This window comes from Protopterus annectens, chromosome 1.part0, assembly GCF_019279795.1.
Source record: "Protopterus annectens isolate FY-2018-M chromosome 1.part0, PAN1.0, whole genome shotgun sequence".
Classification (NCBI taxonomy): domain Eukaryota; kingdom Metazoa; phylum Chordata; order Ceratodontiformes; family Protopteridae; genus Protopterus; species Protopterus annectens.
The window spans coordinates 1,278,237,224-1,278,255,857 of NC_056725.1; the positions used below are offsets into that span (position 1 = coordinate 1,278,237,224).

Sequence of the window (18,634 nt, forward strand, 5' to 3'; positions counted from 1 at the left end):
TTTTTTTAACTGCATCTCTTGCAAGTTACAGATAGCAGACATTTTACTATATCAATATTTATCAGGTATTCTAGGTCAGTACCTCCATAAAGTTACTCAAGCCCAAAGAAAGAAAACAGGGATGTACAAGGCAGTAATGTGCTGCATTTATTCAGACTAGAAGTGCATAACGTTGTTAAGTGAAGTAACATCTGACAGCAGCAAGACATCTTAAGAATAAAATGACAGCAATGTGCCATGCAGTTAGTGTTAACAAAAAAATTGTAAAAAAGTACAAAACTGTTTTGTGACGAACACAAGATATAAAAAGAAAAAAATCTCACAGACAGTTTTTATGGTAGGAACAGTACCTGTTTACCATTCTGCACTTTATTAAAGTACTGTACAACTAACAATATTATGGATACTTTTTTAAAATGCATCAGCTTACTTGATATGGTTGTCATGCTAAAGTTGACAATTCAAGAGTTTTCTATCAATTTGTATCTCATTTTTAGAGAACATACCATACTGTACCGTATACTACAAATCTTCATGGAAGTAGCATTCCTAAACTTTTTTTAACCAGAAGTGTCCACTACCATCTGTAAGGAAAATGTCTTGATGAGGACACAAACAAGACCTGGTACAATCTGCATAACAGTATACAAGATCAAAAATGTGCCATTTGCTCTTATCATATTACAGAAATAATGTAAACCATCCTCAAACTGTTGCAAAAATTCTTTGTAATCTACATGAGATACAAAGAAGAAAGCTATCTTAATATTAAAAACTCATTTTCAAGAAGCCGGTTTCAAAAAAGTTCTTCCATTTAACAACAAATACAAACACAGAGTAGAAAAAAATATTTATTCCAAATATATATATATATAATATATATTTATAATATAATATGTATATTATTTACAAATCCTTTCTAAATTCATTTACTTTGTTAATACTTTCTGAAAACATATTTTGAGGTTTGTGACTGGAAATAAGTGTATCACATTCTGCAGCAGCCATTAACACTGTAAAGTCTTCTTGATTTCTGCCGCCTTAATATAGTTCAGATAAGGTGTAAAATCCCCTTTCTGAATAAAGGTGACTGAAGGTCCAATACAGTGCTGCATAACAAAAATGTATTTCCTTCAGAAATATCCAAATATTGTCATTTCTCAGCTGCACTCATTCTTTTTGACTTTATGAAGGCCATACCATGTGTTCTCATGTGAGTATTTAAGGCAGCTTCAGTTTCAAATGTTCTAGCACAAACTTTACAAGTTTTGTCAGGTGACAGGGGATCTGCTGCCTCAGCATTTTCCTCTGCTTTGTTTTCTTGTTGACTGTCACCATGGGTGCCATTCTGTTTCGAGGCTGGTTGTGGCTCTTTCAGTTTATGGACTATAAAAAGATGTCTCGAGAGAGAAACATGAGAAGTATAGCACAGGCCACACTCTCTACACTGGTGAGAAGAGCCGTCAGTTTTGTGCTGAGGTATGTGTTCATGAAACTGAAGGAGATTTTCTGTGGTAAAGCCACAAACGGCACATTTGTGAACTTTAAAAACATTAATTTTTAGCTTTTTTAATGGCTGCGTGATGGATCCTCTAGGAGGTGGAAACTCTGAAACTGGTTCTTCTAATGTTCGCTTTGGACTAGCAACCTAAAAATTAAATAAAACAATACATTATTATCAAAAGAAATATAGCACCACAGTCTTGCCTTTAGACTCTTCTGGTGACTTCTGTACAGAAAAAAGGGAAGCAACTGAAAACTGTTGCAATATATATATATATATATATATATATATATATATATATATATATATATATATATATATATATATATATATGCATTCTGAGTTTTGGTAATATGTATGCTGTTTTCTAATTACTGTGAGAAACCTTTTTACCAACATGCATGCCTTAACAGCACTTAAAACTTTATATTTATGTCAATCAAGGCTTTTTTGCTCCATCTTAGAATAAATACAAACGAGAGCATAACAGAATGCTTATTCAGCATAAAACACATCTAAAACTCTGCTTGACCTAGCCCACTCAATCCATGTTTGAGAGGCAGCACAGATCCTAGAGGGATAGGCAAGGGAAGATAGCAGTGAGTCACCATTACTGTTACACTCATCCTGGGGGAGAAAAGGTAGCCTGGCTCATTGCATTAGTGAAACCTACCATGAGGTAGGTGTATCACTTACAGGAATGAGGAACAGTGAGCCCTGTTGCACTAATGATAATATACACAGGCAGTGTGTCAGCATGTGAGCATGCATACAAATGTCATTTAGTACAACACAAAGGGGAGTTCACAAACCTTATGTAGGGGAGGGGGTTACGGAAAAAGTTCAGGACAGTACAGTTGTGTAAGCTACACTTACCATAATAGAAGAAGTATGAATGATCACTGCTGCAGTAGCCTTATACGGGATATAACAACCAGCCAGCCAGCTTCCAAAGCCCCAGAGCCCCTTCCACTCACCCAAACTGTCAAGCAGCTCCAGCTGAGCTGAATAAAAGCCAGGTTTGGCCTTGAAGCCCTTCATTGCTTTCCTGCCAGCAGAGAAAGGAAGGCTGAGTCCTGAAAGGACAAGGCTAAGAATAACTAAAAAGAAATGTTCAAATCCTGGTATAAAAAAAACGCCAAAAAACAAGGGGGATTGAGGGAGGGGCATATACTGCAGCAGTTATCATTTGAACATCTACTATTACGGTAAATTAAACTTACATAACCAGCAATGTTCTTCATATTGATCACTCCTGCAGTCATCATCGCCTTTTTTTCCCATTTTCCACATGGGATGGGGGAGGGGGTCGTGTTAACTGTCGCCATCTCTCTTGATTCAACGCCACACTCCTGCCTCCTTCAACACTCTTGACTGACTGTCACAGATCTTCTCTCACACAATCTATCCATCTCTTTGTTGGACACCCTCATTTCCTCCTACCTTCTTCCTGTCTGTCCCAAATCTTCTTCACTAGGCTGTCTTCTGCTTTTCTGCACATGTGCCCGAACCACTGCAATCTGTTCTCTTTGATTTTTTCAGTAATTGGAGCAACTTTGGGTTCTGCTCTTATAGGTTCATAGGTTCATACTAGGCTATCTGCCCTGGGACAATTATAAGCCTAGCCCGATTCTGTATGGCTTACGCCACCCCTTGATTTGAGTATACTGTGCCCTTTTTAAGGTTTAGTTTACTGTGACTCTGACTAATAGTGACACGGGAGTAATCCCTGGGACAAACCTACGATTCCCCCATCCACCTATCGAGATTCTTCTTGAAGAGATTCAGTGAGGTGCTCTGCCTCACATGAACTGGAATTCTATTCCAGAGCGAAGGGAGCCTCTGGCTTATGAACCTGTCCCTCCAGCAAGTTCTATTTATTTCTGTGCTGAGGTTCAAGTCCCTCGAGCATGTGGCTCTAAGGGATTTAGATTTACTGAGGTGGAGCATGTCCATTAATTCTGGATTTGACATAGCTTTGTATGTCCGGCATAGATCGCCAAGTAGGCGGTATGCAACTGAGTAGAGCTGGAGTTTTTTTTAACCGAGCAGCATATGGCATCTGTTTGAGACCCTTGATCCTCTTGGTGAGATACTTTTGGGGTCTTTCTAATTGCTGCAGGTGTTGGGTAAGGTACATCCCAAAAGGGGCATTGTATTCTATGATGGGCCTGATGAGGGATGAATAAAGGGGCACGATTACCTCTCTTGATCTAGATGTGAAACCCTTCGTGATGAGGTGGGCTATGTAGAAGGTCTTTCTAACCACTTTGGCAATGTGGTTTTCAAAGGAGAGATTGCTTTCAACTTGGGTCCCCAGGTCCCTAATAACTTTCTCTGTACTTAATGGGTTTCTGCCTATGTGGTAATTTGTGGGCACATTGTTTTTGCCAAAGGGTATGACTACACATTTTTTGGCATTTAGCTTTAAACCATGGCGCTGGCACCAGTTATCTGTCTCTGTGAGACCTTTTTGAAGGATGTTTGTGTCAGCTGGAGAGTTGATTATGGCGCCCAGTTTGCAGTCGCTGAACTTGGTGAGCCATAGTCCTCCCACGTTTGCCTGTACCTCGGAAAAGTACATACCGAACAAGAGTGGTCCCAGGACAGAACCCTGTGGGATGCCACTTGTGACCGGTTTCGAGTCTGATATGGCTCCAGCAACTCTCACTATGTGGGTTCTGTCTTTGAGCCAGTTTGCGACCCATCTTGTGACATAGGGGTTTATATTTAAGCTGGACAGCTTATCTATGATGCCCGAGTGGGGTATTGTGTCAAATGCCTTTGCAAGGTCCAGATAGGCTGTGTGGAATACCTTCCCTTCATCTATGGCTTTGGTGACTGTTTCGAAGAAGTCAACCAGGTTCAAAAGGCAGGATCTGCCCTTGACAAAGCTGAACTGGGTAGGATCTAGTGTCTGTAGGTCCCCAATGTGTTTGTTTATGAGCTCCATGATGATCCTCTACATAGCCTTGCAGACTAAACTAGTCAGGTTTATGGGGCGATAGTTTCCAGGGTCCGTAGAGGCTCCACCTTTGTGGACTGGGACCACTGTTGCTGTATGCCATTCTGTGGGCACATATCCTGTAGTGAGGCTGAGATTGTATAGCTGTTTTATTTGAGGGATTAGTTCCTCTTGCAGTTCATGTAGGATGCAACCTGGGACGCCATCTGGTCCCATGGAAGCTGCGTTTTTTGCTTTGGAAAGGGCAGCCTTCACCTGAGCATCAGAGATGTTTGGGAGGCAGACCTCTGCCGGAATAGATACTTGCTCTTTTGGGGGGGAGGGGGGGGAGAAGTTTGCACTGTACCTGTCTGCCAGGATATTGGCGATGTCTGTGGGTTCAGTGTATTTTTTGTTGTTTAGAATCAACTCAGAACAAGTCTGGGAGTTGCATCCCAGGTTTCTAACATAACTGAAAAAAGCCTTATGATTGTCTTTGGTGTCCTGTGCAATTTTTCTCTCGAAGCTGGCCTTGGAGGATTTTATGAGGGATCGTAATTTTTTGTTAGTACTGATCAGAGATGCCTTCCCTATTAGGGATTTTGCTCTATCATGTAGTAGCTTCCTCCTTCTGTTGTACAGTTTATTTATGGCAGAGGTCCACCAGACTGGACACTTGCCTTTGGATGATTGGGTCTTGGTTTTGTTTGGGATAGCATGATCCATGCATTCCTGCAGATGTCCGTAGAATGCGTTTATATAGGATTCTGCAGTTTGGGCCGTAGTTTCCACTGGCCCTGGGGCCTTGAAGGATTCCACTTCGGTTCTTCTTCTGTACCACATTGTGCACCCTACTACCCATGTCAGGCACATAATTTCCATCACCTCTAGCTTCCTCGTCTGATCTGCCTTTAATGCCTAGGTTTCTGTACCATACAGTAGTACTGGTCGAACCACTGTTTTGTACACCTCAATTTTCAGATTCTTTGGCATTCTTTTGCCATACACTACACTCAATGCTCTACCAGTTGGCTGCAGCCTCTCCAAGTCTAGCTTTGACCTCTTCATTCAGACCTCCCTTCTCCTCAACCACCCCACCCAGACAGTTAAAGCTGTTAATCTGTTCCACTATCTTTCCTTCTATCGCAATTCCTTTTGATTTCCCCAATTTGCTGCCATTATCAGTGTCTTCAGTTTTTCATTCCATTCCCCTATCCTTTGCTGAAGTTCTTGCTGAGAGTCTGCCTGTAATGCTACATTGTCTGCATTCAGTAACTTTGTTGATATGTCCCCTCCAACCGGTTTGCTAATGTAGTCCATCGTCACTATGAACAGCTGTGGGCTCAGAGCTGAACCTTGGTGCATACCCACTCTCACCAGGAATCACTGTGAGACCTTGAGTCAGTGGGTCTTTGTACACATCCTGCACCAATTCTACCAATGTTTCTGGGACTTCGAACCACAGCAGTACTGCCTAAATCAGCTTTCTTGGCACCTTGTTATATGCTTTCTCCAAGTCTAGGAATGCCTAGTTGGACTCTTTCCACATCTCTAGCTTCTTCTCAACTATCTGTCTCACCGCAAACATCAGGTCAGTTGGGCTGCATCCTGATATGAATCAAAACTGCTCAACTCCCATCTTACTTCCTACTGCTCTGCATACCCATCTATCAATCACCCTCTCCAGAACTTTTGAAAATTGTGACAGGAGATTCAATACCTCTGTACCGCCTACAGTTGTGGATGCCCCCCTTTGTTCTTGTTCACTGGCATAAGTATGCTTATTTTCCCCACACTGCTATGAATATACTCAGGAGACATTTCTCCACTATCTCACACAGCATCTTTATCATATCTGCTGTGACCTCATCTGAGCCTGCTGCTTTCCCTGACTTCACTTTCCTTAGTGCTGTTCTTACTTCTTGTATGGTGGGTTCCTCTTCTTCTCTCATTGTAAGCTGTGTCTGGAGCAGTACAGCTTCTGTGGGGGTGTTCTTCATTCAGAAGCTGCTGGAAGTACTTCTATCAGCCTTTGATGTCTTGTGAACTAGTGAGCATGTTGTTGCTGGCATCCCTAATGAAAGGCATCTGACTACCTTCTTTATCATTCTGTCTTTGCTTTGCTTCCTGATATAGTTTTCTGTGCACCTACTGAGTCACTTTCCAGAAGCTGGTAGAGTGCCTCTGATGCCCTGTTCCTTGCTACTGCAACTCCTTTCTTAGCTTCTTTGCTAGCCAACCAGTATTCCTTCCTAACCTGGTCCATCTTTTCTATCTCCCATTTTTTCTTGTATTCCTTTTCTTTTAATGACTTCTTAGACTTCTGCATTCCACTGCCATCTTTCCTTATGTACCTTATTTAATTACCTGGCTTGGCCACATATCTATTCTGTAGTCCTCACACATGCTGTTTTGAAGTGCTGCCATTCTTCAACTCCACCTATTTCCTCCTTTTCTTGGGGTGCTAGAGCACTGAGCAACTCCTTGAACTGTTGTACTTTCTCTCCAGTTAACTTTGAGGTCTTCAGCCTGGATTCTGTTGACCTTAGAACCTTCTCTGATCCCTGCTTGCAGTTGATTTGGTTTATGCTGTGGGCCAACTGTTTTACTGCTGCAGTAGCCTTAGTTATATGGGTAGATTACCCTAGCTAACCCAGCCACTGGGGATGCACAAGCCAGTGCATTTCTTTGTGCCGGTCCCAAGCCCGGATAAATGGGGAGGGTTGCGTCAGGAAGGGCATCCGGCGTAAAATTTTGCCACATCGCATATGCAGAAAACTGTACAGAAATTCATACCGGATCAGTCAAGGCCCGGGTTAACAACGACCGCCACCTGTACTGTTGGCCAACAGGGTGCTGGTGGAAATTGGGCTACTGTTGGCCGAAGGAGGAGAAGAGGCAGAAGGCATGCCCGAAGGCAGGTAAAGGCTAGGACTGTGATAGTGAGGGTCAGAACTTTGAATGTTGGCAGTATGACTGGTATAGGGAGGGAGCTAACTGATACAATGAACCAAAGGATGGTTTGTATATTGTGTGTGCAAGAGACCAGATGGAAGGGGAGCAAGGCTAGGTGTATCGGAGGTGGTTTCAAATTGTTTTATCATGGTGTGGATGGGAGGAGAAATGGCATAGGCATTATCCTGGAGGAACAGTATGCTAAGAATGTTTTGGAGGTGAAAAGAGTGTTGGATAGAGTGATGTTTATGAAGCTGGAAATTGATGGTGTAATGATGAATGTTGTTAGTGCATATGCTCCACAAGTTGGGTGTGTGATGGATGAGAAAGAAAAATGTTGGCGTAAGTTGGATGAAGTGGTGATGACTGTACCCAAGGGTGAGAGACTGGTGATTGGAGCAAATTTCAATGGGCATGTTGGTGAAGGGAACAGAGGGGATGAGGAAGTGATGGGTAGGTATCGTGTTAAGCAAAGGAATGCAGAAGGTCAGATGGTAGTGGATTTTGCAAAAAGGATGGACATGGCTGTGATGAATACGTATTTTAACAAGAGGGAGGAGCATAGGGTGACATACAAGAGTGGAGGAAGATGCACACAGGTGGATTATATCTTATGTAGAAGGGCCAGTCTGAAGGAGATTGGAGACTGTAAAGTGGTGACAGGGGAAAGTGTAGTTAGGCAGCATAGGGTGGTGGTTTGTAGGATGACATTGGTGAACAAGAAGAGGAGGATGAGTGTAAGGGCAGCACCAAGGATCAAATGGTGGAAGTTGAAAAAGGGTAATTGTGAGGTGATGTTCAGGGTAGAGTTAAGACAGGCACTGGGTGGCAGTGAAGAGTTACCGAATAGCTGGGTAACTACAGCAGAGCTAGAAAGAGAGATGGCTAGAAGGGTGCTTGGTGTGACATCTGGAAAGAGGAAGGAGGACAAGGAGACCTGGTGGCGGAATGAAGAAGTACAGGAGAGTATACAGAGAAAGAGGTTGGCGAAGAAGAAGTGAGATTGTCAAAGAGATGAAGAAAGTAGACAAGAGTATAAGGAGATGAGGTGCATGGCAAAGAGAGAGGTGGCGAAGGCTAAGGATAAGGCGTATGAAGAGTTGTATAAAAGGTTGGACACTAAGGAGGGAGAAAATTACCTGTACCGATAGGCTAGACAGAGGGACTGAGCTAATAAAGCTATGCAGCAGGTAAAGGTGATAAAGGATAATGAGGGAAACATACTCACAAGCGAGGAGAGTGTGTTGAGCAGATGGAAAGAGTACTTTGAGGGGTTGATGAATGAAGAGAATGAGAGGGGCAGAAGGTTGAATGATGTGCGGATAGTGAATCATGAAGTGCAGTGGATTAGCAAGGAGGAGGTAGGGATAGCTATGAAGAGGATGAAGAACGGAAAGGCTGTTGGTCCAGATGACATACCTGTGGAAGCATGGAGGTGTTTAGGTGAAATGGCAGTGGAGTTTTTAACTAGATTGTTTAATGAAATTTTGGAAAGTGAGAGGATGCCTGAGGAATGGAGAAAAAGTGTTTTGGTACCGATTTTTAAGAATAAGGGTGATGTGCAGAGCTGTAGTAACTACAGAGGGATTAAACTGATCAGTCACAGCATGAATTTATGGGAAACAGTAGTGGAAGGGAGGTGATGATTAGTGATCAGCAGTATGGTTTCATGCCAGGAAAGAGCACTACAGATGCAATGTTTGCTCTGAGAGTGTTGATGGAGAAGTACAGAGAAGGTCAGAAGGAGTTGCATTGTGTCTTTGTGGATTTAGAGAAAGCATATGACAGGGTGCCTAGAGAGGAGTTGTGGTATTGTATGAGGAAGTCGGGAGTGTCAGAGAAGTATGTAAGAGTGGTACAGGATATGTACGAGGGTAGTGTGACAGCGGTGAGGTCTGCGGTGGGAGTGATGGATGCGTTTAAGATGGAGGTGGGATTACATCAAGGATCAGCTCTGAGCCCTTTCTTATTTGCAATGGTGATGGACAGGTTGACAGACGAGATCAGACAGAAGTCCCCGTGGACTATGATGTTTGCAGATGACATTGTGAACTGTAGTGAGAGTAGCGAACAGGTGGAGGAGACCCTGGAGAGGAGGAGATATGCTCTAGAGAGAAGTGGAATGAAGGTCAGCAGGACTAAGACAGAATATATGTGTGTGAATGAGAGGGAGGACAGAGGAATGGTGAGGATGCAGGGATTAGAGGTGGCGAAGGTGAATGAGTTTAAGTACTTGGGATCAACAGTTCAGAGTAATGGTGAGTGTGGAAGAGAGGTGAAGAAGACAGTACAGGCAGGATGGAGTGAGTGGAGAAGAGTGTCAGGAGTGATTTGTGATAGACGAGTACCAGTAAGAGTGAAAGGGAAGGTCTACAAGAGGGTAGTGAGACCAGCTATGTTATACGGGTTGGAGACAGTGGCACTGACAAAAAGGCAGGAGTCAGAGCTTGACGTGGCAGAGTTGAAGATGTTAAGATTTGCACTGGGTGTGACAAGGATGGACAGGATTAGGAATAAGTATATTAGAGGGTCAGCCCAGGTAGGAAGGTTTGGAGACAAAGCCAGAGAAGCAAGATTACATTGGTTTGGACATGTGCTGAGGAGGGATGCAGAGTATATTGGGAAAAAGATGCTAAGGATAAAACTGCCAGGTAACAGGAAAAGAGGAAGGCCTAAGATAAGGTTTATGGATGTGGTGAGAGAGGACATGCAGGCGGTTGGTGTGACAGAGCAAGATGCAGAGCACAGGAAGAAATGGAAACAGTTGATCTGCTGTGGTGACCCCTAATGGGAGCAGCCGAAAGAAGAAGAAGACCCTAGCTAACTATATTGGGGAGGTGGAAGAAGAATGGTCCAGGAACCCCAGGAGAATGGTCCTAGCAAGGCATGATCTAGACCTAGAGAAGGAAGCCAGTTACAGTGCTTTGTAAAAGTATGTACAGAGGACCAAGTAGCAGCTTCCTGAGACTGAGTATGTAAATACCATTTTGGACATTAAAAGTTTTGCTCATAACGTCATGCTTAAGATTATGCTGAAAGATGATGGGCCTAGGGATATGTTTAAGAGAACGAGTGTTTATGTGCCTGAATTAAATGTAGTGTTAGAAACTTTCTGTAAAGTCTGCGAAATGGAAATTAAACACGGTATGGTGTCAGATATTAAACATACATATAAGAAGTTTCATAACTTGAATAAGAATGAATATAAAGCACTTAATGAGTTCTAGAATGATGCTTCCATATCCATCTGTCCAGCGGATAAGGTAGGGGGTATTGTTATTTTAAATGCTGACTTTTATAGGAATTCTATGTTAGATTTACTAAGTAATGAGACTGTTTATAAGACTGTAACACTCTTGGATATAGATTTACTTTGTAGTTATGTTTTTAAGACTTTAAATGACTGCTTTCTAAGTAAGATAATTTCAAAACAGTTGTTAGATTATTTATTAGTGCTTAATCCTGTTGTTTCTGTCTTACAAGGTCAACCGAAATTGCATAAGGATGCTCAGAACCCGTCCTTTAGACCAATAGTCTCAGGACAAGGATGGGTTACTCACCCCATGTCAGTATACGTAGAGAAATATCTGAGACCAGTTCTTGAGAAATCAAGACGTGTTGAGGGACACTAAGCAATTCATATGTGACCTCTCTCATTCAGTGATGGGTCATGAACAAGAATTGAAGGACTGTTTGTTGGTCACATTAGACATAAATTCTATGTTTACAGTGATACTTCACAGTTATGGCATAGACACTTTGAAGAAATATTTGTGTACTAACAATAGCTATGATGAGATCCATACAGATCTCATATGCATGTTAACAGAACTCATTTTAGAGAACAACGTTTTTCTGTTTGATGGGAGTTATTATTTACAACCACTAGGCTTAGCTATGGGCACATCGTGTGCTAACAGCTACGCTAATTTAGTTCTATCATACTGGGAGGAAAGTAATCTTCTTGAACGCGATGCCTATAGAGATAAGATTTTTCTCTATAAAAGATTTGTTGATGACCTTTTTCTTTTATGGATTGGGTCAAATGAACAACTAGAAGAATTTATAACTTACCTAAATGTTAGTACAAGCTTTCTGAAATTTACTTATGTGATATCAACAAATAGGATAAATTTCCTTGATATAACAATAGATAAAGATGAACATGGTAATTTTTCTACACAATTATATAGGAAACCATGTTGTAGGAATAAAATACTACCAAGGGATAGCATGCATCCATCCCATATTTACAAAAATATCATAAAGGGGCAATGTATATGGATCTCAAGGATAGATAAAGATGATGATAAGTTTAATACTGATATGGATAAGTTTAGACAAGGTCTTCTTGAACGTAACTATTCTCCCAAAGAAATTGAAGAAGGGTTTGCACAAGTCAGAGATTTAAGAAATACCACAGCTAAACCATATATGCTTAATAACATGGATGTACCTGGACATAGTAATTTATATAAGTACCAACATAGTTATAAGAAGACAGAGTATGGGAAGCAAGCAATACCGGTTAGGTTACAACATTCTAGTAATTTTAATATGATTCGTGACATTGTAACCAAGAATTGGTCCATTTTACGATCTGATGGAGACGTAAAAGAACTGATAGGTAATGTGCCTTTTTTTGGTTTCAAAAATAAGAAAAATTTAAAAAGGCTATTATGCCATCCTAATGACCGAAAACAGCATAGCAATGCTACAGGAAGTTTAAAACCATGTAATAAATGTAATATATGTGATGTTCTAAGTTTGAATAATAGATTTGTTCATCCAGTCACTCAGGTTGTATATGATTTTAAAGTCGAGGCTACTTGTACTACAAAAAATCTTATTAATTTAGCAATATGTAAGGAATGTAAGTCATTTTATGTGGGTATGACTAACAGATATTTACGTGAAAGAGTAAGGGAACACCTGGCTGCTTTTCGTAATAAAGATGGTGAAAGAAGTGCGTTTGCTAAACACATTATATCTTATGAAGCTCATAGTTTTTAATTTTTGGCAATACAATATATTATGTTGAATCCACACTTGGGTGATGTGAAAAATGCAATAGAACAAAGTGAACTAAAGTGGATAGTTGAACTACAGGCTGATCGAGCCCCAGGTTTGAATGACAGGGCCTCAATCAAGCCTTACTTAGCAGCCAGGAGGTTTAAAAAACAGAATTTTACTGTTTTAGCATAATAAGGAGTCTCTTAGTTACATTGATAGCATTTTGCATAATACATATGCACTTTGAAAAAAAATGCATATATATTTTAGAATTTTAAATATGCTTCTTGGACATTAAAGTTTTTTATATATAAATTAGCATACAAGACAAGATTAAGGGATTTTATTACCTTCATCTAATTGATTAATAGGATGTGATGTATATAAAAGTAGGAAGTGATGTTAATCTATTATGAGGTCTGTTGATGCATCATATGGATATGAAAGCGCTTACCCACTTGCTTTTTACTGTACTGGAATATTAAATGTTTGAATTATCTGCCTTACTTCTTCATCATTTTGTTGGCTTTTCCATATCATGAAAATCATAAATGACATGAAACCCAAAATACTGAGGTATTCCCTTGCAGTGAATGAAATCAGAGTAGAAACACTTAGAAATAGATCTAAATAAAGATATATGTTTCCTGTGGAAGAAAAGTTCTTTGAACTGAGGTGTCTAGTTGACATCCCAGGAACACAATCTTATGTGAGGCAGTCAAGAAAGACTTTTGAATGTTCTCTTGGAATCCCAGCTTGTGCAAGAGATCTCTCACCCAAGAGAGAGAGAGATTCCTGACATTTCAAATAAGATTCTGCAAAGATAAGCAAGTCGTCTACAAATGTGGTATTCTGCAATGAGCTCTAACTGGAGCTAGACACTTTGTGAACACTCTTGGTACAGTGGCTAGTCCAAAGGGTTAAGGCAGTTGATAATGTGATCCAGACAAACAAAAACCTTAAGGAAACATCTGAAGTTTGGATGAATAGGCATGCGATGACAAGCATCTTTTAAGTCTAGTGTTACCACACAACTTGAAAAAGGAAGAAGAGGGGAAAAGGTTGTGAAGTGACATAGGTTCATAGGTTGGTACTGGGCTATCTGCCTGAAGGCATATATTAGCCCAGCCACGTTGTGCGGTATTCACCGCCCCTTTAGTAGTTCCCTAGACCCTTGTACTAGCAGCTAGTACCCTTGGCCCCTATCTAGTAGTGCTGTTGGTGTGATCCCCGGTGTGAACTTTCTGTTACCCATCCACTCATCAAGGTTCCTCTTGAAGAGTGATAGTGAGGGGCTCTGTCTTATGTAGATCGGGACCCTGTTCCATAGCAAGGGAAGTCTCTGCGAAGGGAATCTATCCCTCCAGCATGTTCTATTCATTGTTGTGTTGAGGTTTATATCCCTAGAGCGTAGCTCAAGTAGATTTGGTTTTGCTAAGATGGAGCATGTTCAACAATTCTGGGTTGGACATGGCTCTGTACGTTAGACAGAGATCGCCTCTGAGAAAGCGGTATGCAACAGAGAACAGTCTTAGCTTTTTCAATCGTGCTGCATAGGGCAACTGTTTGAGGCCAGTAATCCTCTTGGTTAGGTACCTCTGTGGTCTCTCCAGCTGCTGGAGATGTCTAGCCAGGTACATTCCAATTGGTGCATTGTACTCAATAATGGGTCTGACGAGGGAAGAGTAGAGGGGCACCATTACATCCTTAGATCTTGATGCGAACCCTTTCGTGATCAGATGGGTCACACAGAAGGATTTTCTAACCACTTTGGCAACATGGTTATCAAAGGAAAGCTGACTATCTACTTGGGTCCCTAGATCCCTTATTTCTTCTTCAGATTTCAGGGGATTACCTCCTATGTTGTAGTTTGCGGGTACTCTTTTTCCAAAGGGGATTATTACGCATTTTTTTGCATTTAGCTTGAGACCATGGCTTTGACACCACGCATCAGTCTCATTTAGGCCCTTCTGGAGGACCTCCATGTCGGCCGGAGACTCTATTATAGCACCCAGTTTGCAGTCGTCCGCAAACTTAGTCAGCCACATCCCTTCCGTGCTTGCCTGTACTTCTGAGAAGTATATGCCAAACAGGAGGGGCCCCAGGACAGAGCCCTGAGGCACACCACTCGTTACTGGTCTGGATTTGGACATAGATCCCGCTACTCTTACCTTACGGGATCTTTCTGAGAGCCAGTTTGCGATCCATCTTGTGACATAAGGGTTTATGCCCAGGCTGGTGAGCTTATCAATAATACCTGAATGGGGAATGGTATCAAATGCTTTAGCAGGGTCAAGGTAAGCCGTGTGTACCTCCTTTCCTTTATCTATAGCCTGAGTAACTGTCTCAAAGAAATCTACCAGGTTCAGGAGGCATGATCTGCCCTTGACGAAGCCGAACTGTGTGGGGTCCAGCGACTGGAGGTTCCCAATCTCTCCATTTATGAGTTCCATAATGATTCGCTCCATAGCCTTACAGATCAGACTGGTCAGGCTTATTGGTTGGTAGTTCCCAGGGTCAGTTGTGGCCCCACCCTTGTGTAGCGGGACCACCATTGTTGTGCGCCATTCTATGGGCACATATCCTGTGGAGAGGCTGAGACTGAATAGGGTATTAAGATGCGGGGTTAATTCCTTTTGGAGCTCGCGTATGACACAGCCTGGGACACCATTTTGAATGTGGGTGTTATCACAAACAGGTTTAGGAAAGAAAGATCCAGAGCTGGTCTCCAAGCATTTTTCTTTATTTGGGACTATGAACACCCTTGAATAAAACCCTTCCCCACCTGGGAAGGATGAAGTGGTTCTATCGCTCCTTGGGACAGAATGTGACAAAGAACAGGATGAAGCTGATCAGCAAGATGAGGAATGACCCTGTGGAAAGGAGGAATTTCCTCCCATTGCTATTTGTAACCCTGATAAGGGCCACAATCTGTTGCCAGAGAAAAAAATGGAGATTCAGACTTTCTGAAAGAGAAAGAGGGCCAGGGTGGGAGGAGGTCATAAGGTCTCATGAACAGTCATCCATACTTGGAGTGTCTTTGGTTTTGGGAGGTTTAAGACTTCTTTTTGTAACCTCCTTGCCACTTCTTCTTAAACTTCTTTACCTGAATTCTGCTGAGACTGTTTATTCTGTTTTTTGACAAAACTGAATGAGAAAGAAAATTCCTTGGGCAATTTGGAAAAAAAAGGATGAAAAATCTTAGATTTTGTGGATCAGCTTGCCCCTTTCATCACACTTTTATCATCTCTGTAACGGAGGGGCCAAAAACTAAATATCCAAGGGAGAATTTAAAATCTCATTTTTATCATCATCTGGAAGGTTCTGGGAATGCAGCCAAGCAAACCTCCTTAAAAGTAGTACCAGTGGCCACAGCCCTGGTAAAAGTATCAACTGAGTCATACAGACAGCAAACAATGAGTGGTGACTTGTACAGCAGAAGTAACTAAATTATTTAAAGCATATTTTTCCTCACAAGAAGAAACTGCAGGCAAAACATTCTTCATACTTACACCAGCAGAACAAACTTTAACATGTTAACACAAACTTTAACATGTTAGCTCAACAATTCAAAATTCTGAAAGTAAAAGTTGCAGAAGCATACACTTTTCCCCATACTTATCAATAATCTTCCCATCCTTATCAGAAAGAGTTGGATTAGAGTAAATTTAAACATTATATCTGCCTTTTGAGGGGCAGCAGGCTGAATATCAGAAAAACAGCAGTCAGTAACTGACACATCCATCAAAACTAACAGAACTTCAGGAATGGGTGAAGGTTCTGGAAATTTCTTCTGTAACAGCTCATAGTATTTTCTGAGGGAATGAGAAAACTCAAGTGTTCTCTCACTGAAACACTGGCATATTCTAAAAGTAGTGTCAGAGAAAGTGAAACCCCCACAGGAGGATTCAGAAACTGAGCTCTCTTCTGAGTCTGAATCAGAAATCTGAGAATAAAACTCCATATCTGCTCCTTCATCTTCCTATCCAAATTTAGAATCTTGAACGTCTTCAGGAAAAGAGGTATCCCTCTTTCTTTTACCAAAGAGTATTTTATAAGAATTATCAATAGCCTGAATTATACCCTGAGCCAGAACCAGTAGATTACTTATGTTAAAGGAAATTTAAGGAGAGGTAAATGCATGTTTAGTTTTCTGTTTCTTTCTGACAGGAAAAATGGGGCCAACAGTGTTATTAAAGGCAACAGTGGCATCCCCAGGGATGGGCACAAGATTCTGATTAAAAAGGGAAGCCTTTCCTATTCTCGCTCTCTCCCAGGACCAACAAGAGTAGCCTTTCCCTTTCCCACTGATACAATCCCAACAGTTGCAGGGGACGTGGCTAACAACTGGTCCATAGTGGCTGTAGTTGCTACATCAGAGGGATCTGGGATAAAAGATGACTGGTCTAAGGTGCAACTGATGGCCACAGCAGTCACCCACTTGCAGCTGAGGCAAACTGTTACCCTGCTGTGGTGGCAAAATGGCGGTTTGCTTAACTTTTTCTCTTTGAGGCTGGAAGAAGGACTAACTGTGATACCAACAGTTTGTTCTATGGACAAGACAAAAATTGTGCCTTTTTTCCTGGAGAAAACAAGCAGCAAACGGCTAATACTAAAAAGTCTTTAAATTGAATAAGTTTTCACATAAAGACACAATAAAAAGCACTTTAAAACACTTTTGCAAGCCCCAAAAAGTAAAGTAAACACAATTTCTCCACAGGAAAAAAATGTTTTCAATTACTTTAAGCAAGTCTTAAACTGACAGCAAAAAACAGCACTCTCATTTAAAAGTACAATACAGTCTCGAGACAATCCATTAAAAAAAACTATTAGCTTTAAAATAACATTCTCAAACAGGACAGTGTTAGTAAGCAAACAATTTTTCCTTAAAGGGAACGTTTTCTGCCCAGCAAAGGAACAGAACAAGTCCACCATTTATCCTTGAAAACCTTCAGCGAACGAAAGCTCTGAAGGGCTTGGTGTCCAAACCTGTCTTTTTAGTCAGCTCAGCTCAAGCTGACTGACAGTACTTTGAAGAGTGCCCTGAAGCTTTGGAAGCTGGCCAGCTGTTATATCTTATGTAGGACATAACCTCATATAGCTAAGGTTACTGAAGCAGTGATCAATATGATGAACATCTGATGGTTTCTTCCTGTTTCCAAGTGATGGTTTGGTATGTTTTGTCAGTCTAATGTTTTCCCCCAACCCCTGAATCCCATAGTACAGTTGTGTTCACTAACACAATGTGGTTGGGTGGGCAGTGCTGATCTATATGGCCAAGGAACATTTTGAATTTTTGGTCATGTAAAAGCTTTCCTGAAGGCAGGTCCTGGGGAGAAAGCACCTGGCTAATTAGGACATGCTTCCCCCGTCAGGCTGCCTCATTATCATTCTGCACATATGCAGAGCCAGTCCTACGCAGTGCTGCATGTCTTTGTGCTAGAACACCATGCAGTACCATGTTAGGGTAATTTCTAAATATAAAAAGGTTTTGTGTACACTTTGCATTAATTTTATAAATTTCCCCTAATAAACAACTCCTTAGGAACAGTTAACCAGTCCACTGTGAGCCAGAACACTCTGGACCTGGTATTTAATAACACTGCCTGCACTCCCCCCTAAGACAGGTTCCAAATTCCAGCCATGATTAAGTCAGACCACAAATCAGTAATCTTCTCTTTTGATGTCACTAACCCTAGAATGGTAAACAATTCTGTATTCAAGAACATTAAACATGCAAACTTGCTTAAATTCTATAATGAGCTATCTAAATTTATGTGCAATGTCACCACTCCCCTAAAGCGTCAGTTGTTTTTTCATCTGAACTCTACTCCCACATTAAAAAATAGATCTACCAGGCCCAACTAGAACTAAACATAATGGGAAATTTAAAAATAAACCACCTTGGTGCTCCAACACTATAAACAATCTCTATAACAAAAAAATGATGTCCCTTAGCAAACCTACACACATTACAGACAAGCAAAAAGACCATCAGAAGACCAAAGCTGACTATGAACTCCAATGGCATCAAAAGCCAAACATAACTATAAATCCTTCTTTAGTTACACAAAGGAACTTAGAAATTGCATATTGCAATGTACACAACTAATGCAAAATGGCATTACCCACTCAGACTTACGTCTGTGACATTACCACGGGAAGCAGGCATCTTAGTCCAGCTAGGCAGAAAAGCATTCCTAACTCTTCTTCTGAGA

General features: G+C 41.3%; 1 protein-coding gene across 2 annotated transcripts in view; it reads right to left on the reverse strand.

Annotated features, from left to right (window-relative positions):
* Window positions 1-910: 910 nt before the first annotated feature.
* The window catches only part of ZNF532 (zinc finger protein 532), a 700,664-nt gene continuing 682,940 nt past the window's right edge, over window positions 911-18,634 (reverse strand). For both annotated transcript variants that reach the window (XM_044066159.1, XM_044066160.1), the window contains exon 10: window positions 911-1,648. In XM_044066159.1, the coding sequence (XP_043922094.1) occupies window positions 1,154-1,648 (495 nt within the window). In that variant the 3' untranslated portion in view covers window positions 911-1,153. The remainder of the gene's footprint in view (window positions 1,649-18,634) is intronic.